Source organism: Osmerus eperlanus, chromosome 5 (genome assembly GCF_963692335.1).
Source record: "Osmerus eperlanus chromosome 5, fOsmEpe2.1, whole genome shotgun sequence".
NCBI classification, from domain to species: Eukaryota; Metazoa; Chordata; class Actinopteri; order Osmeriformes; family Osmeridae; genus Osmerus; species Osmerus eperlanus.
The window spans coordinates 5,541,983-5,566,597 of record NC_085022.1 but is presented as its reverse complement, the minus strand read 5'-3'; the positions used below and the strand labels follow the sequence as shown (position 1 = coordinate 5,566,597).

Genomic DNA, 24,615 nt, shown 5'->3' with positions numbered 1-24,615 from the left:
CCACTGGTTACCCTATCACCACAAACGTCTGACCAATCATTCATCTCTCCCCCCCCCCCCCCTCAGAACCCAGAGGGAGGAGGGGCTCCCATACTTCAGGTCCCCTCGTCACACACACACCAACCCACGTAGACACACACACACACCAACCCACACAGACACACACACTCCTGTTCCAACACGTGATTACCTGAGTGTGTTTGGAATACTTTATTGTGCCTTCCTCTGATTATGATAGAAGGGGTGGGAGTGTGGGGGTGTGAGAGAGAGAAGAAAGGGAGGGGGAGATGAGGAATAGAAGGAGGGAGAAGAGAGACAGAGAGGGAGAATAGAGAGAGGGGGAAATAGAGGGAAGGAGAGAGATGGAATAGAGTGAGGCGGATAGGGAGAATAGAGGGAGAGAGAGAGCGAGGTTTCTCTTTTATCATTCCAAATCACATGCTCTTTGAACGTGTTTACATTGTAATCCCAAAACAACAACCCCTGCAATAATGAGGCAATACCCCGAAAAACCCAGAAGCATTCCCCTCCACATCTCCAGTCACGACCAAACCTTGATCACTCTGTAAAATCCATGGAAAGGGAGAGAGAGGAAGAGAGAGGGAGATGGAGAGAGTGGGGTGGAGAGGGAGAGAGAGAGTTGTTGTTTAAATGCCCCTACAACGCTGTACACACACACAGACACACACACACGACACAGCCAAAACACAAGTAGAGGCATAGCAGGAAAGCAGAATAAGTTAAATATTTCATCAGATCAATTATTCAAAAGCGGCCATAGAAGGCAGAGAGAGGGGGAAGAAGAGGAGGAGGAGGGGGGGAGGAGAGGAGGAGGGAGAGAGAGGGGAGAAGGAGGAGAGGAGGAGGAAGAGAGAGGAGGAGAGAGGAGAAGGGAGAGGAGGAGGGAGAGAGAGGATGATGGAGGAAGGAAGAGAGAGAGGAGAAGGAAGAGAGGAGGAGGAGGAGGAGGGAGAGAGGAGGAGGAGAGAGATTAGAAGGAGGAGAGGAGAGAGAGAAGATGGGTTGAGTGGGCAAACAGACACAGGGTGGGGGTACTGTGTGTGTGAGCGAGAGAAAGAGGGAGGGAAAATTGAAAACAGACCCAAGATCGCATTCCCCAGGAAGAGCCTGGTAACCATGGCAACTGGAACAGGCTGTCACATGATGCGGAGGAGTGGAGAGGGAGGGAGGGCCCTGGGAGCAAGGGAGGGAGGGAAAGACAGAGAGATGATAATGAAGTGAAGAGCCTGCTGGCAGGGATGGAGGAGGGGTACAGATATTAGAGGTTCTTGTCGTTTGCTGGTCCTGCTGTGTGGAGAGAGAGGGGTGGGAGACAAAGAGAGAAGGGGAGAGGGAGAGAGAGGGGGGAGAGAGAGAGGGAGAGAGAGAAAGAGGGGAGGGGAGAGAAAGATAGAGGGGGATAGAGAGAGAGAGAGAGAGAGAGAGAGAGAGAGAGAGAGAGAGAGAGAGAGAGAGAGAGAGAGAGAGAAAGAGGGGGAGGGAGAGAAAGGGAGAGGGGGAGCAGAGGGGTAGAGAGAGGAGAGGGGATCAGAAGGGGAGGAGAGAGGGGGCAGAGGGGGAGGAAAGAGGAGAGGGGGAGGAGAGAGGAGAGGGGGAGCAGAGGGGTAGGAAAGGGGGGAGGAGAGGGGAGGAGTGTGGAGCAGAGGGGGAGGAAAGGAAATCCAGAGGAGGATACAGAGGACAGAAAGGGTGAGGGAAAGAACTGAAAAGAGAAATGGAAGTGACAGCAGGAAAGATGGGGGGGGAGGGAAAGAGGGAGGGAGGCGAGAGTAAACAGCATTGTTTTTGAACTTCAATCAAATCTCTGAGAACTGTTGACGTCACCCAAACACTCCGTGTCACCTAGGGGTGGGTGGTATACCGGTATGAACGCGAATATCGGTATTGCGTTGTGGCATGATATGGATTTTGCCATATCATGGATATCACGATATATTAATAAATGTATTAAAGGCCATATGGCAGGTTAAACACTACTGTTGATTAATGGGTAGGCCTACATGAAGCACTCAAGATATGTATATCATTTAAAATATCTCCAAATGGTGTCTCCAAATGATGTTAAAGACCAGCTTTTGTCGTTTTTGGTGTTAGCATTAGCATATTAGCGCAAATCGGCGATGATGTCACGTTGGGGAGTCGTGGAGGAGAGAAGCCTCAGCCTAGCCTAGTACTAGAACTATGGAGACTGACTGGGATGAAAAAGAGGTGGCAAAAAACACTAATGTGTATGATGGCCCGCAGCCATATAATTTCGAATCAAGTAGACATGCGAGGGCAAATGAGGATTTGCCGAGACCTGATGGCCGTCAAAGCCAATTAAATGGATGGTCGAGGAGAATGAGTGGAGAGTTGGTGAAGTGTCCTGGTGAGTTGCTATCATTTAACGCTAGCAACGCAGCAACGATCTCTGGAGCTAGTCTACGAACAGCAGTGCACATATACAACTTTTTTTTTTACTGTCAGTGAATAGCACCGAGTGGAAGTCAACGTTTTTTTTATATCTAGTGACAGTAGATTAGCCGCTGCGGTGCGGATTGCATTGTCATGACATTTTTAATAATAACTAATATATCGTGATATATACCGATACCGTCAGTGCTTACGAATTATACCGTGATAAACATTTTAAGCCATACCGCCCAGCCCTAGTGTCACCACAGTGGAGGGAGCACACTCAGCACACACGCATTCCTCCCTCCATACTGGTTCTGCAGGGTTGTGGTGTGTGAGGACTGTATGCAGTGTAGGGCGAGCCTGTAACCCCTTCACTTCAGTCCATGGACCTGAGTCAATCTCTTCTTGGTCCAATGGTCGACCAGCAGGCTGCTGGGGTTGCAGATGCCTGGGGTGAAGCATGTGTCCAGGTGCGTTCTGGGGGCCTGGCTGGTCCTGTGTTCAGCCCTCTGAGAGAGGACAGACCGCCTGTCTGCCTGTCCAGCCATGTGTGTCTGAAGCCCCTCCCTGAAGAGCTGCTCCACACCTGGGGAACACTGTCTGTGTCTCTGTCTGTCTGTATGTCTCTCTATCTGTCTCTCTCTCCCCTCTCTCTCTGCCTTTCTCTCTCTCTCTCTCTCTCTCTCTCTCTCTCTCTCTCTCTCTCTCTCTCTCTCTCTCTCTCTCTCTCCTCTCTCTTCTCTCTCTCCTCTCTGTCTCTCCTCTCTCTCTTTCTCTCTCTCTCTCTCTCCTCTCTCCTCATCCTCTCTCTCTCTCTCTCCCTCTCCTCTCTCTCTCTCTCTCTCTCTCTCTCTCTCTCTCTCTCTCTCTCTCTCTCTCTCCTCTCTGTCTTCTCCTCTCTCTCTGTCTCTCTCTCTCTCTCTGCCTTTCTCTCTCTCTCTCTCTCTCTCTCTCTCTCTCTCTCTCTCTCTCTCTCTCTCTCTCTCTCTGTCTTTCTGTCTCTTTTTCTCTGTCTGTGCTCCCCTCCCCTGTGTGTCCTGGCCGCCTGCCTGCCTGTCCCAGTCCAGCACCAGCAGCCCAGGGGGAGCATGTTTCCAGGTCTGAGACGGGATTATCATAATCTCACTTAACACAGCCATTTACCCCGCTACAACTGTTGATTTAATCCTGATCTGAGCAAGGGCAGCGGTGTGTGTGTGTGTGTGTGGGGGGGGGGGGGGGGGGTAAAAGACCAGGTAAAACTGGCCTGTCACTGTAGCTGGATAGATAGCTCTCGGCTGATCGGCTCCACTTTACTGTGGTACCACTGTACAGCAGACACAGAGAGAGAGAGCCGTATGAAAAGAGAAAGAGAGATACTCTCTGGCCCACCCTTGTAGGAACCACCACCTGAGAGGAGAGAGAGAGAGAGAGAGAGAGAGAGAGAGAGAGAGAGAGAGAGAGAGAGAGAGAGAGAGAGAGAGAGAGAGAAAGATGGAGAGAGAGACAGATAGAGATTGTTAGTTATACTCCTTGTTATATGTTATGATATGTGTTGACATTAATATATTGTCCCTTCACTGTGGACTGCTTTGCCAATAAAGCATGTTGAACTGAACTGAATTAGTGAGAGATGAAGAGAGTGAGACCAGTAAAGAGAGAGGGAGAGAGAGAAACTGATAAAGAGAGGGAGAGAGCAAGACAGATAAAGAGAGGGAGGGAGACAGCTTAAGATAGAGAGTGTAATACTTCCCAGCCTCTGATGCTAAGGCTGCTTTATCCAGGATCTCATCCTCAGTGAGGGCAGAAGGCCAGGACGGTGCCAGCCTCTCTGGGGCTCTGCTCTCTGGGGAGGTGCCTCCCACACCCTCCGCCAGTCTATCCTCCAGGTACCAGGGCAGCGCAAGTGTGTGGGTGTGTGTGTGTGTTATGTCGTAATGAATAAGTGTTGATGAGCACCCAGGCTTGCTATCATGCCTGCACCTGTTCCTGATGGTGTCTTCTCAGCCAAAACTGTGTGTGTGTGTGTGTGTGTGTGTGTGTGTGTCCATAACGCAGAGTAAAGATATAGAGGGAGGAAGTGAAAATAATGAGAGTGATTAACCCTTGTGTTATCTTCGGGTCATTCTGACCCATCAGTCATTGTGACCCACCGTCGTATTGCGACAAATTTACCTCCTACAAAAACAAAGTGAAGCATTTTCTTTTAACTGTTGGGCTGTCTCAGACCCCCCACATTGCAATGGTTAAAAGAAAATTATTTTTATTTGTTTTTGTATTGGGTAAAATTGGGTAAACACAACAGTGGTTCGTTATGAACCTTTGGGTCATGTGACCCGAAGGCAGCACAAGGGTTAAGAAGCAAAAGTCAGGGATGGATGATGCTCTGGGTGACCTGCATGTGTGTGTGTAGTGTGTGTGTGTAGCATGTGTGTAGCGTTCTCAGTTTTCCTCAGCCCTTTATCCGAAGGCTAGGATTCTGTCAGGGTTCAGGGTGAGTGTGTGTGTGTCTGCAGGGTTTAGGGTGTGTGTGTGTGGCTGTAGGGTTCACGGTGTGTGTCTGCAGATTTTGTAGGGCGGGGCCTGATACCAAGGGGTGCGTCCTTGGCTACCTTTGAGGGGCTTAACTGGTGTCGATTATACCTGTTCTAGAAGTGTGTGTGTGTGTGTTGTTCTCCCTGCTGAGTTCAGAGAACTGCTCTTAAATGTCAGGTTAACTGCGGGGGTTAAGATAGAACTCCTCCCCAAAGCCAATCACAACCATCAAATTGTCACTATGGCGATCAGAAGACAGCCCTGGGAGTGTGTATTGACCAGGTCACATGACCTGTCTGACCAGGGATATGTCACATGACCTGTCTGACCTGCTAGTGGGATATAATGTTAGTGTTACACAAAGCAGAAGAAGGCAACACATTACAGTAATGTTACTTCAACTACCATGTAACTACATAGCAATGCCTACAGTAACAACATTGTAAGTACATAGGACGGCAATACTTAACTGGTACGGTACAATATACTTAACAAGACGTTAACATTGACTTACCCCTGGAAAGCACAACCTCCCCCATGCCAAGTTTCACCTGTGTAGTAACTCGTACCAATAAACCGTATTGAAGTGTAACTACATAGCAGTTCCTGTGGACCTACAGTGTTGTTAGTGCAGGGAACCAGTGAGGTGTCATACAGACCAGGTCATACAGACCAGGTCATACAGACCAGGAACAGTCATACAGACCAGGTCATACAGACCAGGAACAGTCATACAGACCAGGTCATACAGACCAGAAACAGTATACAGACCAGGAACAGTCATACAGACCAGGTCATACAGACCAGGAACAGTCATACAGACCAGGTCATACAGACCAGGAACAGTCATACAGACCAGGTCATACAGACCAGGAACAGTCATACAGACCAGGAACAGTCATACAGACCAGGTCATACAGACCAGGAACAGTCATACAGACCAGGTCATACAGACCAGGAACAGTCATACAGACCAGGAACAGAGAGGAATGCCACGTAATGTGTGTGTGTGGGTGTGTGTGTGTGAATGGGTGTGTGTGTGTGAATGTGTATGTGTGTGGGTGCGTGTAGGTGAGTGTGGGTGTGTGTGTGTGAATGGGTGTGTGTGAATGTGTGTGTGTGTGTGTGGGTGGGTGAGCGAGCCATTACCCAGGTCTATAGAGCTATCTCTGGATTCCTACTCACTCTCTGAGTATTCAGCCATGTATCCGGAGTGTAGATGATTATCAATTCCTAGTATTGATCAACCACAGAGAGAGAGAGAGAGAGAGAGAGAGAGAGAGAGAGAGAGAGAGAGAGAGAGAGAGAGAGAGACATGAACCAGGCCTGATGACCTTTTACCCTGCTGGTATGGAGGCAGCTGGGGATGTGAGTGACAGGCCCGTGAGTGACAGTCGTCATAGTGATGATGTGTCCAAGGTAGCGGCTGGGGTTTAGGAAAGTCGAGTCTTACTCTAGAGTGTGCATGCACATGGCCACTGACATACACTCACGTGCACACACACACCTGCCAACACACACACATTCACAAGCGCACACACACCTGTCAACATGCACGCACATGCACCTGCCAACACATACAAACACACGCACTAATTTTGAAACAGCAATCTAAGCCATGCCTTAATAGCTCACGCGTCTAGGCGGGCAGGTGTTTGCAGGCGTTTCTGTGCTGCGCAATAGTGTCATTATGCGCAGCACACATAACACCTGCCTGTGCCACGCCTAGATATCGATCAAACTGTAAGACTTAGTGTTTATGTGGCTTAAGTGACTTTAGACTGTAATACATTACATTTAGTTGAATGATTGAAGGGAAAGAATGAAAATATTCAAAATTTCAACAATCACCGACTAACAACACGAACATGAATAACATATTGACCCAAGGTAAGTTCATTTTCGAAAGAGTTCACGCGTCTAGGCGAGCAGGTGTTTACAGGTTTCTGTTAGGGCTGCACGATTATGGCCAAAATGATAATCACGATTATTTTGATCAATATTGAGATCACGATTAATTATCACAATTATTTGTTGATTTTAACCAAAACAAATGTTATTGTCACATAGTCTAATTATAACTGCTTTCACATCCATATTCTGCTACATTCCTGCTAATGTACAAATATGTGCATCAAAATAAAACGGGTCCTCTTATTCACCAAAATTCAGTGCATCTCCTTAAAGAATAAATACAAATATATTTTAGGAAGCAAAAAAAAAAAAACGTTGATACTATAAACGGAATGACGCATTTTAACCCTTGTGTTATCTTCGGGTCATTCCGACCCATCAGTCATTGTGACCCACCGTCGTATTGCGACAACTTTACCGCATACAAAAACAAAGTGAAGCATTTTCTTTTAACCGTCGGGCTGTCTCAGACCCTCCACATTGCGAAGGTTAAAAGAAAATTATTTTTATTTGTTTTTGTATTGGGTAAAATTGGGTAAACACAACGATGGTTCGTTATGAACCTTTGGGTCATGTGACCCGAAGGCAGCACAAGGGTTAAATATCGCTCGATCACGCGAATTCGATCGTGGGAAGGCAAAATCGTGATCGTGATAAAAATTGGATTCATTGTGCAGCCCTAGTTTCTATGCTGCGCAACAGTGTCAGTATGCGAAGCACACATGACACCTGCCTGGGCGCACGCCTCGAGATATATCAAACAGTTTGGCATACTGTTCACGTAGGCGCAGGTCTCGCGTGTTTGAGGCGCATGTCAGGTGTCGTGTACACGACACATACACAATGTTCACACGTCAATAAACGTCTTCCTTTACCTCCTCCCTTCATTCCGTCTTCCTCAGACCAGAAAGCTGCACTAAGGCTTCCCTCTTGTTTATGTTTATCCCTCCGCCTCTCTCTGCATTTGTGTGTGTGTGTGTGTGCGCCTCGAGTTTCATTCTGGACTAATCACTCAGCCCACAGGATGCGGGTGGGACCAGCAGCTGCAGTGGGATCAGGAGGACACACACACATGCACACACACACACACACATACAGGACACTCCTTCAGTAATTGAGTTAGCGCTCTAGGGTTTTCTGGCCAAGCAACGGGGGGTCATTAGGTTGGGCAGAAATACACTCCCCCTCCAAGAACCTTACTGTACATTTAACAGTTTGTTCAATTAGCTGCCGCTTTTATCCAATGAGAGTGTGCGTGTGTGTGTGTGTGTGTGTGTGTGTGTGTGTGTGTGTGTGTGTGTGTGTGTGAATGTGTGTGTGAACGTGTGAACTTCTGTGTGTGTGACCGTGTGTGCGCGTGCATGTTTGTGTGAGTGTGAATGTGTGTGTGAACGTGTGTGTGTGTGTGAGCACAGATCAGGGTCACTTGTAGAGCCACAGCCCCCCCCCCTCCCCCTGCAGAACTACAGTTGTTGATATTGCTGCAACCAAAACAGATTGTGTTCAGTGGTGAGATCAGATAGCTGTATTTTTTATTTACTCTGTAACTATAGAAGTATGTTATCTGAGCGCCGGAAACTGCAGCATTCAGGAAAGCGCATCTACAGGACGCAACCTTACATAAACTCTATTTGCCGTGTATATGTGTGTGTGTCTGTTTGTATGAGTGTGTGCGTGTTTTAATGCAGTGTGTAATGCCATCATCATTTGCCGCTATTTTACCAAGATGGTGTGTGTACAGTTGTCAGTCCTATAGAGTTAATGGAAGGTTTACGCATAGATTGTGTACTGGACATGTATAGTGTGTGTATGAATAGTATTGGACATGTATATTGTGTTTATGAATAGTATTGGACACGTATATTGTGTTTATGAATAGTATTGGACATGTATATTGTTTTTATGAATAGTATTGGACACGTATATTGTGTTTATGAATAGTATTGGACATGTATATTGTGTTTATGAATAGTATTAGATATTGTGTGTATGAATTGGAGGTGAATAGGGTATGCATATAGAAGTGTATGTATAGTGTGTGTATATGGTGTATAGTGTATTTATAGGGAATGTATAGTGTGTATAGTGTAGGTATAGTGTATGTAAATTGTGTGTATAGGGTATGCATAGAGTATGTATTGTGTGTGCATAGTGTAGGTATAGGGTAAGTAGTGTGTGTATAGGGTATGCATACAGTATGTATAGAGTGAAAGTGTTTATAGGGTATGTAAAGCGTATGGAGTATGTATAGTGTAAGTACAGTGTGTGTACAGAGTGTGTACAGAGTGTGTACAGTGTGTGTACAGAGTGTGTACAGCGTGTGTACAGTGTGTGTACAGTGTGTGTACAGAGTGTGTACAGAGTGTGTACAGAGTGTGTACAGTGTGTAAAGTGTGTGTACAGAGTGTGTACAGTGTGTGTGCAGTGTGTGTACAGAGTGTGTACAGTGTGTACAGTGTGTGTACAGAGTGTGTACAGAGTGTGTACAGTGTGTGTACAGTGTGTAAAGTGTGTGTACAGAGTGTGTGCAGTGTGTGTGCAGTGTGTGTACAGTGTGTGTACAGAGTGTGTACAGTGTGTGTACAGTGTGTGTACAGTGTGTGTGCAGTGTGTGTGCAGTGTGTGTACAGTGTGTGTACAGAGTGTGTACAGTGTGTGTACAGTGTGTGTGCAGTGTGTGTGCAGTGTGTGTGCAGTGTGTGTACAGTGTGTGTACAGTGTGTACAGTGTGTGTGCAGTGTGTGTGCAGTGTGTGTGCAGTGTGTGTACAGTGTGTGTACAGTGTGTGTACAGTGTGTGTAACCTGTCTCCTCTGTGCCGGGCAGGCGGATGCTAAGATGGTGTGTGACGTGGTGAGCCGCATGGAGGACACGGAGCCGTACTCCCCCGAGCTGCTGGGCGCCATGATGCGTCTGTGGTCCGACGCAGCCGTCCAGGAGTGCTTCAGCCGCGCCCGCGAGTACCAGCTCAACGACTCCGCCCAGTAGTGAGTAAAACACAGCTGCCCCACGGGTGTGTGGGGTGTGTGTGCATTTGTGTATATATATATATGTGTTTTTATGTGTGTCTATGTCTGTGTGTGTGTGTGTGTGTGTGTGTGTGTGTGTGTGTGTGTGTGTGTGTGTAGCTGTGTGCGTGCGTGCGTATATATGTGCGTGTCTGTGTGTGTGTGGTTCACCCACGTGTTCAACCTTCTACCGGATGGGTTCGCTTCTCCTAGATCAATCCAACTCTCATCAGCGGCCGGTCGATACGAGATTTATAGATCAAACACACCCAGGCGTGTGCATATACATGCATAAACACATGCGTGATGTATGGCCCTGATACGAGTGCAGGCGTTTACATTGGAGTGGTTGTGGTCCCTGAGGTCAACAGCTCCCATAGGAGGGATATCAGTCTCCCAACACTGGCTGTGAGGGCTGATTGATGCTGTTACACACCAGGATGTAGTGTTGGGGGACCACATCCTTGATTTAACTGCAGCAGCAAACTGGAAACCAGTGCGTGTGTGTTAAATGTCACAGCATGTGAGGCTGGAGGCTGGAGGCTGCAAAGGTGACTGGCGTTCTGGACCCTGTCCAATGCAGGCATCTGACAAAACAGGACTGCTCAAATTAGACTCCATTAAATAAACCTTCCACTAAAATAGGACAAATATGTGAGATATTATTTGTGTTTGTGGGTTTGAGTTTGTGTGTGTGCCGGTATGCGTGTGTGTGAGTATGTGTGTGTGTTTGTGTGTGTGTGTGTGTATTTCAAGAAGGCAGGGCCCAGAGCGCAGAGTCCCTCGGAGGTCCTGGGATATCTACTTCTATCTTTCTCCTCCTCTCCCATCGTCCGTTGAGTCACTACTGACCCATCATCTGTCCAAACACACGGCTGCCATTTTGCATTTGTGTGTGCATGTGTTCAAGTATTCATGCAGCTGTGTGTGTACTATATATATATGTATATGTGTGTGTGTGTGTGTGTGTATATACACTGCTCAAAACCATTTTTTATCAGGGTATGGCATGAATTCAATTGCACTTCTCTGATAATGATCTGGTCAGTAGAATCTCCAGAACATGGAGGAGATTCCAGGAGACAGGCAGTTACTGTAGGAGAGCTGGACAGGGCCGTAGAAGGTCCTCAGCCCATCAGCTGGACGGATATCTGCTGCTTGGTGCAAGGAGGAACAGGTTGAGCACTGCCCGAGCCCTACAGAATGACCTCCAGCAGGCCACTGGTGTGAATGTCTCTTCCCAGACAATCAGAAACAGACTTCATGTGGGTGGCGTCAGGGCGTGACGTCCTGTAGTGTGCCCTGTGCTCACTGCCCAGCACCGTGGAGCTCGCTTGGCATTTGCTATAGAACCCCAGAACTGGCATGTCGCCCCTGGCGCCCTGTGCTTTTCACAGATGACAGCAGGTTGACCCTGAGCACCTGTGATGGACGTGAAAGGGTCTGGAGAAGCCAAGGAGAATCCTGTACTGCCTGCAACATCGTTCAGCATGACCGGTTTGGTGGTGGGTCAGTGATGGTCTTGTGAGGCATATCCATGGAGGGGTGCACACACCCCTATAGGCTAGAGAACGGCAGTCTGACTGCCATTAGGTATCGGGAAGAAATCCTTGAAGCCATGGTCAGACCCTACGCTGGTGCAGTAGGTCCTGGGTTCCCCCTGATGCACGACAATGCCCGGCCTCACGTGGAAAGAGTATGCAGGCAGTCCCTGGAGGACGAAGGAATCGAAACAATTGAATGGCCCTCACGATCACCTGACCTAAACCCGAGAGAACACCTGTGGGACATAATGTTTCGGTCCATCAGACGCCGCCAGGTTGCTTCTGATGCCCTTCGACAGATCTGGGAGGACAACCCACAAGACACCATCTGTCGTGTCATTAGGAGCATGTTGCGACGTTGTCAAGCATGCACACAAGCACGTGGGGGCCACACAAGATATTGAGAAGCATTTTGAGTTGCAGAACTTGAATTTTGGCTAAATGGACGAGCCTGCCACATTTTATTTCCATCAAAAGATGTGGCATCCTTTCTTTCCTAAGACATTAAACTGTCCATATCAGTATATATATATATCCAACATAATTTTTGTGTTTTCAAAGTGTTCCTTTTTTTGAGCAGTATATATGTATGTATGTATGTATGTATGTATGTATGTATGTATACTAAATACAGAACTGTGCAAATGTCTTTTCCACAAAAAAATTCAGTACAGCAAAAATGCTATAAGAAATGAAAAGACAAAACAAATTGTTTTTCTCAACATTGCACTTTTATACGGCAGCACAAATACAAAAGACACAAACATTTCAGACTGAACTCAAGTGAGAACAAAAGATAAATGAAAGCCTGAGACTTTTGCACAGCACTGTGTGTGTGTGTGTGTCACCATGCGAGCTGGAAAGTTGTCACAGTGCTGCTGAATACTGCAGCTGGCCAGGGGAGCCTTGGAGCTCTGCTGGCTCTGAACCATGAGTACACACCACACACACACACTTACAGTACACACACATCTATACACGCTCACACACACCCTCTCACACAAACACCTAGACACGCTCACACACACTCACCCTCACACACACACACATACACGCTCGCATACACGCTCACACACACACCTTCACACACACACACACACACAGCAGCAGTGAGCAGCAGAGTAGCAGGTCAGGATTCTGTGCTGGTCCAGCTCTGTTCTGGAGTCCCCTCTGGGAACAGCTACCACTCAATACTCCTAGCTGTCCTGTAGTGTCCATACAAGCCCATCTGACAAGCAACACCACTGTTCCATCTGCCTCTTTCCCACTGTTTATCCCTCTTTCTCTCTTTTTCAGAATTTCCCTCACTTTCTCTCTTTTTTAGTCTGTCTCCCTATTTCTCTCTCTCTCCGCCAGATCAATGATTAAAGTCTTTTAATTAACAAGCCTGCATCAATCCCAGTCTGACTGCTGCCTGTGAACCTGCTGTCTCTATCCTGGCTCAGTTCTGGCCATAAATACTGGCTTCACAGCCGTCTCAATCTGGCTCTTACTAACCCACATGTCTGCTTCTCTAGCCCGCATGTCAATCTGACTGTCTCACCTGTCTGTCTACATATCTGTCCTGTCAGTGTGTGTCCTGACCTCTGTCCTGCCTGTCTGTCTGACCTGCCTGTCTGTGTCTGTCTGTCCTCAGCTACCTGGACAGTTTAGACCGGATTGGAGCATCAGACTACCAGCCCACAGAGCAGGACATCCTGAGGACTCGGGTCAAGACCACGGGCATCGTAGAAACACACTTCACCTTCAAGAACCTGCACTTCAGGTACACACACACACACACACCTGGCTGGCTTGTTGCCTGGCTACAGGCCAGGGATTTTGACATCATCTGGTAACAGTTTTTGTTTTGCCATGTGATCAATGTAGTGAGTGATTTATAGATTCCACTGTTCGCGTAATAGAATAATGCAATTTTTAGTAGTCACCAGATGAATGAGATTAGACTGTGAACAGGGGACCTGTAGGGAACTCTTGTCATTATCTGCTCTGTGTAATTACTCATTTTCCTCCTCCTCTCTCTGTTTCTTTGTGAAGAAGAGACAGGGGTTTTCACCATTGTCTTTATGAACATTAGCAGTATCAGCTCTTTTTTCAATCCCCACTTTTTTGTCTCCTCTTTCTCCACGTGAACTCCTCTCCCTCTCGTCCTCTACTTCTCTCACCCCCTTTTGCTTCTCTCTCTCCTCATGTCTCTCTCCTCTCTCTCCTCCTCTCACACTATCCTGCTCTCTCTCCTCCTCTCAAACTGTCCTGCTCTCTGTCCTCTCTCTCCACCTCCCACACTATCCTGCTCTCTCTCCTCATGTCTCTCTCCTCTCTCCTCCTCTCACACTATACTGCTCTCTCTCCTCATGTCTCTCTCTCCTCTCTCTCCACCTCCCACACTATCCTGCTCTCTCTCCTCATGTCTCTCTCCTCTCTCTCCTCCTCTCACACTATACTGCTCTCTCTCCTCATGTCTCTCTCTCCTCTCTCTCCTCCTCTCACACTATCCTGCTCTCTCTCCTCATGTCTCTCTCTCCTCTCTCTCCTCCTCTCACACTATCCTGATCTCTCTCCTCATGTCTCTCTCCTCTCTCTCCTCCTCTCACACTATCCTGCTCTCTCTCCTCATGTCTCTCTCCTCTCTCCTCCTCTCACACTATCCTGCTCTCTCTCCTATCTCTCCTCCTCTCACACTATCCTGCTCTCTCTCCTCATGTCTCTCTCTACTCTCTCCTCCTCTCACACTATCCTGCTCTCTCTTCTCTCTCTCCTCCTCTCTCTCCTTGTCTCACACTATTCTATCTCTCGTTCTCTCTCTCCTGTCAGATGAATGTCTTTGTCTTTCTCCATCTGTCCGTCAGCTAACGTTCAGAGATGACTGAAAATCAGACAGACATGATGAGGATGAAGAAGATTTATGCAAATATGAGCCACTAATGAGCCAACACTGCTAATGATGCTGCCCAAGGATTCTGTGTCTCAACATCGTGTGTGTGTGTGTATAAATGTGTGTCTGTATATGTATATGTATGTACGTGTATGTGTGTGTATATTTGTGTACGTGTGTGTGCTCCAGGCTGTTTGACGTGGGAGGCCAGCGGTCGGAGAGGAAGAAGTGGATCCACTGCTTCGAGGATGTGACCGCCATCATCTTCTGCGTGGCCCTGAGTGGTTATGACCAGGTTCTGCACGAAGATGAGACCACGGTGAGTCTCACACACACACACACTCCCGCCCGCACAAACACTCGCACACACATGCCCGCACGCGCACACATACACACGCCCACACACACACCTACAACTGTTCTTTTATTCAGAAGCGGATCCATCCGACTTCTGATGGCTCTCCAAGGTGTCAAAGTTCACACGTGTTCGATCAATAACCGGACCTTTCGGCCGTAGAGCGTGTAGGGAGGGGAGCTCCCTCTTCCTCTGATGCCCAGAGTTCCGTTCCTCACAGCGACATAAAATTCAAATCCATTAATGGCACTGTGCTTCCAGTGCAGGCTCATAATCCACTCGCTGTTTTTGCTAAGCAAACCATACAGCAGGAGTTGTTTGGGACATCAGGTTGTTAAGATACCGTGTACATGCAAAGCTGCATGCAAAGCCGCCCCCTGACCACTGCTTTACATAGAGAGGCAAGATGGATCCTGCTGTGGCTGGTCAGCCCAGCTGGTAAGTATTCGGACCCCGACCCAGGAGCAGCGAAGGGCCTTTTAGGTCCTGGTAGCTCAGCGGTGTGTTGACAGCTGTATAGATAGCTAGGCCTGTGATGCCGGAGCTGAAGAGGCATAGACAGGATGTCCCTGCTTCCTCTGCTGGGCTGTGTTGATGTGATTTACAGCGCAGAGCGCTAGGCAGGTGCCATAACAGCGAACACTGAAATGGACTGTCGACATATTGATGGGTATTACGCTCCAGAACAGTTGAACACGGTTGACGGTTGCAACTGCCACACACCCACACACCCACACCCACACACACAGTGGAAGTTCCCCTTGCTTTCTTTCTACCTCACTGCCTCTCCCACTGTTTCTGCTGACACACACACACACACACACACACCTTGGTTGCCCACTGTCACTTCTGCCAGGTCTGGGGTCTTCTTATTCCTGCTGTACAGTCTCTCCTTTCAGCGTTGGGGGCAGTGCGTGTGTGTGTGTGTGTGTGTGTGAGAGTAGTGTGTGTGTGCTTGTCCGTGTATGTGTGGTGAAAATGTGTGTTTTCTGTGGGGGAGAGATGAGTCGGGCTTGAGTTCTTCTTCGCTGACCCCCCTCCCTCCCTCCTGGCCCCTCCTTCTCCTGTCACTTCTCATCATCGACTGTCCTCTCTAACCAACCAGAGGGGCCGCCAAAATCACCTGACAGGTATGACCACTCCCACCAGAACAGAACACTAGAGCAGAAACTGTAGTTAGAAAAAGGTCCTCTCTCTGGCTGTGATGTGTGTTTGTGTGTGTGTGTGTTACCTCGTTCTCAGTCTAATCACATGCTCAGCTGACACGCAGCATGGGCACCTTATCTCTTTGGTTGATAGGTGGTCATTTCTAACCTCCTATTGGCCATGCCAGGCTTTCCCACAATTCTGTGCGAGCTGTCTCTCTAAATAGATCTGTTTTAGTTGCCGTCCTGTGTTAGCTGAAAGCAAATTGACTGTGAGGCGGCGTTAACTAAATGTGAACGTCCGTACGGCCGTGTTGATTGAATGTTGCGCTTTTTCCCTCGAGAACAAAGCAACAGTCTCTCACGGCAGAGAAGGAACTGCTGTCAGTGTGAAAACAACCCGAGAGGATTAACAACATTGTGAAGTCGTACGAAGACTTGTTACTAAGCACAACCGCCCCTGTGTCACAACTGTAAACTGAAGAACCCCGAACTGCATCTGAACTGTCTAACTGGGCTTCCTCTGCTCACCTCCTGACGCGCCGTGCTACTCATCTCCCTCTCTCTATCTCCCTCTGAAGGCAAGGACAGAAAGCCGCTTTAGAACATTGACATGCACACGTAGAACTTTTGTAGATGCAGCTAAAAGAACATCGCCTCTGTGACCCATGAAAATACTTTTAACCGTTCATTAAACATGGACCCGAGGGTATGTAACGATCATTAAAGATAGACCTGAGGGTATCTAATGATCTAGTTGCACAGAGTGAGGGCCAATCTCTGCTGATTCCAGCCATACACTGCAAAAACTGTACATCTGAGTGATAATCTTGTTTTTAGATTTTAAATATGGTTGGATTTAAGTAAACAACATATTCTTTTCAGAAATCTTATCAAGGGAAATGTCCTTATTGCACTGCCAGCCCAATGACCTTGTTTTACTAAGCGCGAGCAAGCTCAAAACTCGTTTTTTTGCACTTCGATTTGAGAGGTTTTTGCAGTGTAGCGGTCAAGCTTGTAGTCTAGCCCTCACCGTCCCTCCAGACGAAATCACAACCAGCTTTGTGTTCTTTCCAGTCTTACTCTTTTCACTTCCTCTTTTGTGGTTATCATACTGTATGTGCAGTAAAGTGTGTGTGTGCCGTTCGGCGTGCAGGGCTGCATGTGTGTGTGTCTGACAGTTTGTGTGCGTGCCAGTTTGTGTGCGCGTGTGTGTGACAGTGCGTGCGCGTGCCTGACAGTTTGTGTGCGTGACAGTGCGTGTGTGTGACAGTGCGTGTGCGTGACAGTGCGTGTGCGTGACAGTGCGTGCGCGTGCCTGACAGTTTGTGTGCGTGACAGTGCGTGTGCGCGTGTGTGTGACAGTGCGTGCGCGTGCCTGACAGTTTGTGTGCGTGACAGTGCGTGTGTGTGACAGTGCGTGTCCGAGACCGTGGAGTGACGTGTTATCCTATGTACCTGCAGAACCGCATGCATGAGTCTATGAAGCTGTTTGACAGCATCTGCAACAACAAGTGGTTCAAGAAGACGTCGATCATTCTGTTCCTCAACAAGAAGGACATATTCCAGGAGAAGATCCAAAAGTCTCCTCTCTCCATCTGCTTCCCTGAGTACTCAGGTAGACCATCACCGAGGACTGGAGGAAGAATAGGACACAGCCAATACGTAGAATGTGATGCAATAGAAATGCAGAGTGGGACAGAGCATAAGTAGATTTATCATGTAACGTAATAGAACATGAATTGAAGCTGAAAACAATAGAAGGATGGAGAGAGGGATGAACAGAAAGGGCTGGACGAATGGATTGTGGGGGAGGAGGGGATGAATAGGCTTAGACGGGGATCGTTACTCGTTTCTCTATGGAGGAGAGGAGACTGTTGTTTCTCCTGTCGTTCCCTCTCCGTTTGTGCATCCCTCCATCCCTGGCCTTTCTCCGGGTTAGCTGGACAGAATTATAGAGTAGGAGGGAGAAAGAGAGAGAGATTGAGGGAGGGAGGGAGGTGGAGAGAGAAGGGGGGGAAGAGACTGTGTGTGTGTGTGAGAGAGAGAGAGAGAGAGAGAGAGAGAGAGAGAGAGAGAGAGAGAGAGAGAGAGAGAGAGCGAGAGAGAGCGAGAGAGAGAGAGAAATACTAGTCGAATGACATCACTAAAACCTGGTTTTAAACCACCTCTACTGCACTGCAGGAGGAGGTTAAACTGTTTCCTCTCCAAATTTTCAGGACTAATATCGTATTTATGTTCTGTCGTCCTTCCTGTTTCCTGTCTCTTTCTGCCAATCCCCCAGGTCCCGACACCTTCATGGAGGCGGCGGCCTACATTAAGTCTCAGTACGAGAGTAAGAACCAGTCTCTCGACAAGGAGGTGTACACCCACGAGACCTGCGCCACTGACACCAACAACATACAGTTTGTGTTTGACGCTGTCACGGATGTGATCATCGCTAACAACTTGAGGATCTGCGGCCTCTACTGACCACGCCCACAGCACCTTAAGCCCCGCCCGGTGTCAACAAGCCCAGCCCCCGTCTATGAAAGTCTCCCTGTCCTAAGTAGACCCCTTATCCTCCAGGGTACCCCCCCCTCTCTCTTTGATCCTCTAGTCCTGCCCGCTAGCAAACCAAAGAAACACTTGTACTTGTTTATTATTATTCATTATGAACCAGCCCCTCTCTTTTGAGGTTCCATTGATCTCTGAGCTGTAGTGTCAGTGCCGTAGACAGAACACTGGCTCTCAGACACTAAGGTGTTTTGGGGTGAGTCCATATAGTCTTCAGATGTTACGTTTCCTGTCAGCTTCCCCTCCTGCAGGCTAGTTGAGTTACAAGAGATGGGGTTTTTGTAGAATGTTTTGTGACCCTGCTGATTGATTGATCGCTGCGTTTGAGAACGGAGAAACGTAGCCTGCTGTGTAAATAATGTGAATTCGTGGATTACCTTTGGTCCGTTCTATTTACGTTTTTTTCTGCTTGTAAGCGTAAGTGCTTAGTCGTGGGATAGCGTGCCTAGCTTAGCTTGCTGCTGTTGCTACAAGCCTCCTGGTCAGAAGTGTGAAGGTTGGTTCAGACTCGTTCTCTGGTGAGGTGGAAGTCGTAACTAAGACTGTGATGTCCCCATGTTAGACCAGCAGGTTGCTTCGTCACCTCGGCACATTCCCAGCTAATCTGTAATTACCAGAGGGCAGGTTGTGTGTATCAGATATCTGAAAAGTATTTGTGTGTGTGTGGTGACCTGGTGTGGAGGTATATCCAAAAGTCAGCTGTTTCATGCTGGCTGGCACAGGCCCTCGGGGAGAACAGGAAATGTCACAACACCCTGTCTGCCCATGCCAAATACAGTTCCAGAGAGAAGATAGGACATCCATGTCCCTCCGTTGTCATGGAGACAGATGCTCTGACTCATACTGTTCTCTGATTGGTCTGCTTTACGGGGTCACGCCCAGACAGGGTCCAGGTGCATCTGTGTGTATGTTTGTTTGATGTGTGTTTTGATGTGTGTGTTTGAGAGGGAGGGGAGGTGGAGCTATTAACAGCCCCTGTGTGCCATAGTGGAGACATTCTCTCCCATTCCAGAGGCCAAACTAAAATGGAGGCCAGCAGTAAGGTACAGTATTTGTAATCCCCGACAACTGCCGTCTCAAGCACTTCTGGTCTCTTTAGAACAGAGTTATGGACAGGGAATAGCCTGTGTGAATTTTACAAAGGGCTTTGTGTGTGTGTTTGTGTGTGTTTGTGTGTGTTTGTGCCTTTGGCCTTAAACCTGTCTGTCTGACAGACAGACAATAATAACACTGGTTGATAGGCAATAACAGGAGCAGTCATGGAGGACACTGGTTAATGAAGTTTATTACCCAGGCAGTCAGACTGAGGTGATTGAGGCTGAAGCCAAGGTAAAAGGATTGACGTGTGTCTGGTGTAGAACTACTGAGGCGCTAGTGACTGTGTGAGGGAGACAGATGAAAACAGCAGCAAGTCTGTTGACCCTGACACACAGATGTGAGAAGGAGGAGGAGGAAGTTGCTCTCACCTCCCTGGGCAGCCGAGAACCTCGCTTTCAGAACAGATACTGCAGACATGAAGGATGTAACAATAGCATCTAGAACTGGGGAATCCAGACAGGCCATTGCTGCAGTATACAGGCCTAGAGCATGTGTGTTCTAGAATGCTGCGAACGTGTGTGTTCTAGAGTGCTGCGAACGTGTGTGTTCTAGAATGCTGCAAACTTGTTTGTTCCAGGATGCTGCAAACGTGGGTTCTAGAATGTTGTGTGTTCTAGAATGCTGCGAACGTGTGTGTTCTGGAATGCTGCGAAAGTGTGTGTTCTAGAGTGCTGCGAACGTGTGTGTTCTAGAATACTGCAAACTTGTTTGTTCCAGATTGCTGCAAACGTGTGTTCTAGAATGTTGTGTGTTCTAGAATGCTGCGAATGTGTGTGTTCTAGAATGTTGTGTGTTCTAGAATGCTACTCAGACTCAAGCCTAACCTGTAGGTCAGAGAACCTCATCAGCAAAGCCCCTGGTGACTCCCATTATGCACTTCAGCTTTTTTGCTCGTTTTAAAAGGCTGTGTCTTGATCTGCTTCAAGTGTACAGAACCTCTTAGAGAAACCAACCTGCCTGCCACTAATCCTACCTTAGCTAAAAGATAAGATTATCAAAACTTCAGGAATCCCCAGGCGGGGAAATATATTTCTTTCAGCAGCAGAAAGACAAGCAAAATATAGAGAGAATGCAGTAATGAAAAACATTATAAATAATACTAATTATATAAATACAATGGACAAATAATAAACTACATAAACATATAAACAATGAATGGTGTTAGTCACCAGCTCAGCCTACCAAAGACACCAACACATTAACCCCTACAACTCAACCTTACCCAGAACCTTGCCCTCCAACCCTACCGTAACCCCTTGGCCCCTGTCCAGCTGTCCATGTCCTGGTTGGAGAAGCTGTATGATATTTCACTGCTGTAATGAATGCTATTTTGCTCCTTTTCTCCTCTCCCCTCCTCTTCTTTCCTCCTCTCTTCTCTTCTCTCCTCTCTTCTGCTGTCCTCTTCTCTACTCTCCTCTCCCCTGCTCTCTTCTCTCCTCTCTTTTGCTCTTCTCTACTCTCCTCTTCTCGCCTCTCTACTCCTCTCCCCTGCTCTTCTCTCCTCTCTTCTGCTCTGCTGTCCTCCTCTCTACTCTCCTCTTCCCTATTCTCTCCTCTCTTCTCTCCTCTCCCCTGCTCTCCTCTCTTCTCTCATGTTTTCCGTCCCTTCCCTTGCACTCTACAATCTGTTGTTATTTATTGAAAGGTGTATTTTTTATTAAGAACATCCTAATAAAGCACCACATGAAAACACGCATTGGATTCTTTCTACTGGCTTCTGGAGTTTTTACTTGTTTTTTTTTCCTCTGTCCATTTGACTCTTGTGATGTCGGTTGGGACTGAGACAAACCCTCACACACCGTCACCGTCTCTCACACACACGTCACACCGGACTAAGAATATCATGCTCTTATTTACACAGAAGCCCAGATAACAGACACCCCGCCATCTCTCCCTGCCAACGCACACCGCCTCACACTGCTCCGATTGGTGGTTAATCAGTCACATGGTTGATCTTCTCTCCTGTTCTGTCCTATTAGGGTGCTTCATGGGGCTCCTCCTTCCTGTCCAGGCTGACTGGGACTCTGCTACTTCTGCCAGGGTTATACTGCTTTGACTCTAACCTGTCCTCTTCTCTCTCTCTCTCCCTCCATTCTCTCGCTGTCCTCCCTGTCCTCCTTCTTCTCCTCTTTCCCCTCCTCTTCCTCATCTTCCCCTCTGCAGAATCGCATGCACGAGTCTCTAATGCTGTTTGATTCCATCTGTAACAACAAGTTCTTCATTGACACCTCCATCATCCTCTTCCTCAACAAGAAGGACTTGTTCGCTGAGAAGATCAAGAAGTCTGCTTTGAGTATCTGTTTCCCCGAATACACAGGTAAGAAGCCCAGCCCAGTTCACACCACAGCACTCCATTACAGATGCCAGACCCCACCATCAACCTGCTGGAGGAACCAAAGGGAGAGAGAGCCAGTCAGGCAGACATACAGACAGAGATGGAGACACAAATAGATAGACAGAGATAGAGACAGGCGAATAAACAGAGAGAGACAGATGGACAGAGTTAAAGTCAGGCAGCTGTAGAGAGAGGCAGCCAGAGAGACAGGGGGGTAGTCAGAGATTAAGAGACAGGTGGATAAACAGACAGAGAGACAGAAAGATGGGCAGAGACAGAGCAAGAGGCAGAGAGGGGAGTTCGGCGCGTGTCTCTTCTCCTGGGTTCTGTACTGAGGTGTTCAGCTGCAGCTTGGCCAGCAGAGGCAGCCACGCTTCATCAGCCAGGGGAAGGAAGAGACTGTCTCCCTCCGTCTGCACACTACACACTCCCCACACACTGTACACCACACACACACACACCACATGCTGTACACTACACACCACATACTGTATACCACACACACACCACATTTACATTTAGCAGACGCTCTTATCCAGAGCGACTTACAGTAAGTACAGGGACATTCCTCCGAGGCGAGTAGGGTGAAGTGCCTTGCCCAAGGACACAACGTCATTTTTTGCACAGCCAGGAATCGAACCTTCTGATTAGTTGCCCGATTCCCTAACCGCTCACCCATCAGACTCCCTGACACGCTCACCACACCACACACACATACTACACACTCACACATACACACACACCACACATACATACTACACACACACCACATATACCACACACACCAAACCATAAGGGCCAGAAGGACACAGCAGAAAGAAACAGTTATGACTAGACTGACACAAGTCGCACAATAATCGTCTGCCCCCCCCCTCCCTCTTCCCCCTGCTCCACCTCCCTCTCCTGCCCCCCTCCCTCCCCCTCAGGTCCTAACACCTACGAGGACGCTGCTGCCTACATCCAAGCACAGTTCGAGAGCAAGAACCGCTCGCCCAACAAGGAGATCTACTGTCACCTGACCTGCGCCACCGACACAGGAAACATCCAGGTGGTGTTCGACGCCGTCACTGACATCATCATCGCCAACAACCTGAGGGGGTGTGGCTTGTACTGAGCGCGATCAGTCCCACCCGTGCCCCCCCTCGCAACCCCCCCCCCCCTTGTCTGGAAATGATCCTAATTGAAATGCAACTTGGTAAATATTAATAATGATAATTTTAAAATAGGCATACGTATATATAAATAAATATATATATATAATGTTTTTAGTTTGTCTTCAAAGAGCTGCCGACAGAACTGATCTCCTAAAGAAGCCCGGCCTTTATCAAGGTTCTAGATCAAACCCTCTCCAACTGTGTCTTTCTGTTTATAACAAAACAACCCTCACCTGTTTTACAAATATGTTTATTTTGTTGTTTTTTTCATGTTTTATTGTTTGATCATGTGTATATTTATGACATGTGTATCTGCCTATACTGGGCAAAGCTGTGCACAAAAGCCTGGCCAGGCCAGAGCAGACAAGACCTGTCTAGACCATGTCAGGCCAGACTAGACCAGGCCAGGCCAGGTCAGATGAAATCACCACAGCCAGGCCAGCCTGCCTGTCTGTAACAATGCTGTACGGATGTAGAAACACATCTAGTTTTAACGCGGTCTCATCTCAGTCAGACCAGCTAGCACACACTGGCACGCTATCATCAGTCCAGTCTCTCATCCACTCTCATCCTTGTCCTCTGAGAATGGGGCTCTCATCCCTCCATTTGTTTAGTTCAGCTGTTCGACCTCAAGAAGATCAGAGGCATCCTTTCACTCTCCACACCCTACTTCCTGTTTCTCTTAACAGCCTTGCCATTGGCTACGTGCACAGTGGGCCACGTCAAGTGAGCCAAGCCTCTGAACCTATCAGGTTGTGTGATAAATGTCATATCAGTGCCACAAGTCCAGATGCCTGGCAGGTTAGGGCCTAGATCTAGAATCACCTAACCACTAACACATTCACGTAAAGATCCTCGCGTTAATTTCTTTTTATTAATCGTTGATTAATTTATTAATGTATTTATTGATTGTCTATCCCACACACCTCTGCACTCACCACACACTTCTCACATTTCCCCCTCTCATCCCTCTCTTCCTCCATCTCCGTCCATCCCCATGTACCCCTCCATGGTGTCCTTCTCAGGGGTCAGGGGTCAAGCTAGGGGTTAAACCTCACCCCTGCTCCTCCCTCATCCCCATCCTCACCCAGCCTGTCCTCCTCCCCCTCCTCACAAGAACAGCATGAGATATTCAGCCTTTGTATATAGAGACAGTTAAACACTTCACATAGACACTGTTGAAAAAAATGTAACAAAAAAAAAAAAAAAAAAAAAAAAAGCCGGCCATAGAAGAGAATGTCTCCACCTAGTGTAGCGTGGTTACGGTGGGGATGATGGGGGGGGGGTGTAAAATCAGCCAATCCCTGCTGGTGAAGTGGTCCTACTGGGTTACAGGTCACCAAACTTGTGTCAGGGTTGGGTTCTGTAGACGCGCAGGTTCTAGAATCTTTACACATAAAACTATAAAGAAATGGGGGGGGGGGGGGTAAAACTATAAAAAAGTGACAATAATAAATTACGATGATAAGAATTACAATGCCGATGATGATGATGGGGATTGTGTAATATTATTAAAGTATATTTCTTGTGCTTTGTAGCTATACAGAACATTTGTTTCTCTCCCCTTTTTTAAAAAAGAGACGTTTTGCAAGGGTTTCCATGGTGCAGTGGGAACTGTTCTTACATTTACATTTAGTCATTTAGCAGACGCTCTTATCCAGAGCGACTTACAGTAAGTACAGGGACATTCCCCCCGAAGC

General features: G+C 47.8%; 1 protein-coding gene across 3 annotated transcripts in view; it reads left to right on the top strand.

Annotated features, from left to right (window-relative positions):
* Positions 1–24,371, top strand: part of gnao1a (guanine nucleotide binding protein (G protein), alpha activating activity polypeptide O, a) — a 46,641-nt gene extending 22,270 nt beyond the window's left edge. Inside the window, exons 4-8 of one of the 3 annotated variants that reach the window (XM_062461376.1) lie at positions 9,672–9,832; positions 13,034–13,162; positions 14,462–14,591; positions 17,237–17,390; positions 22,688–24,371. In XM_062461376.1, coding sequence (XP_062317360.1) covers positions 9,672–9,832; positions 13,034–13,162; positions 14,462–14,591; positions 17,237–17,390; positions 22,688–22,875 — 762 coding nt within the window. In that variant the 3' untranslated portion in view covers positions 22,876–24,371. The other 2 variants (XM_062461373.1, XM_062461375.1) reach the window with 2 other exon arrangements.
* Positions 24,372–24,615: the final 244 nt, after the last annotated feature.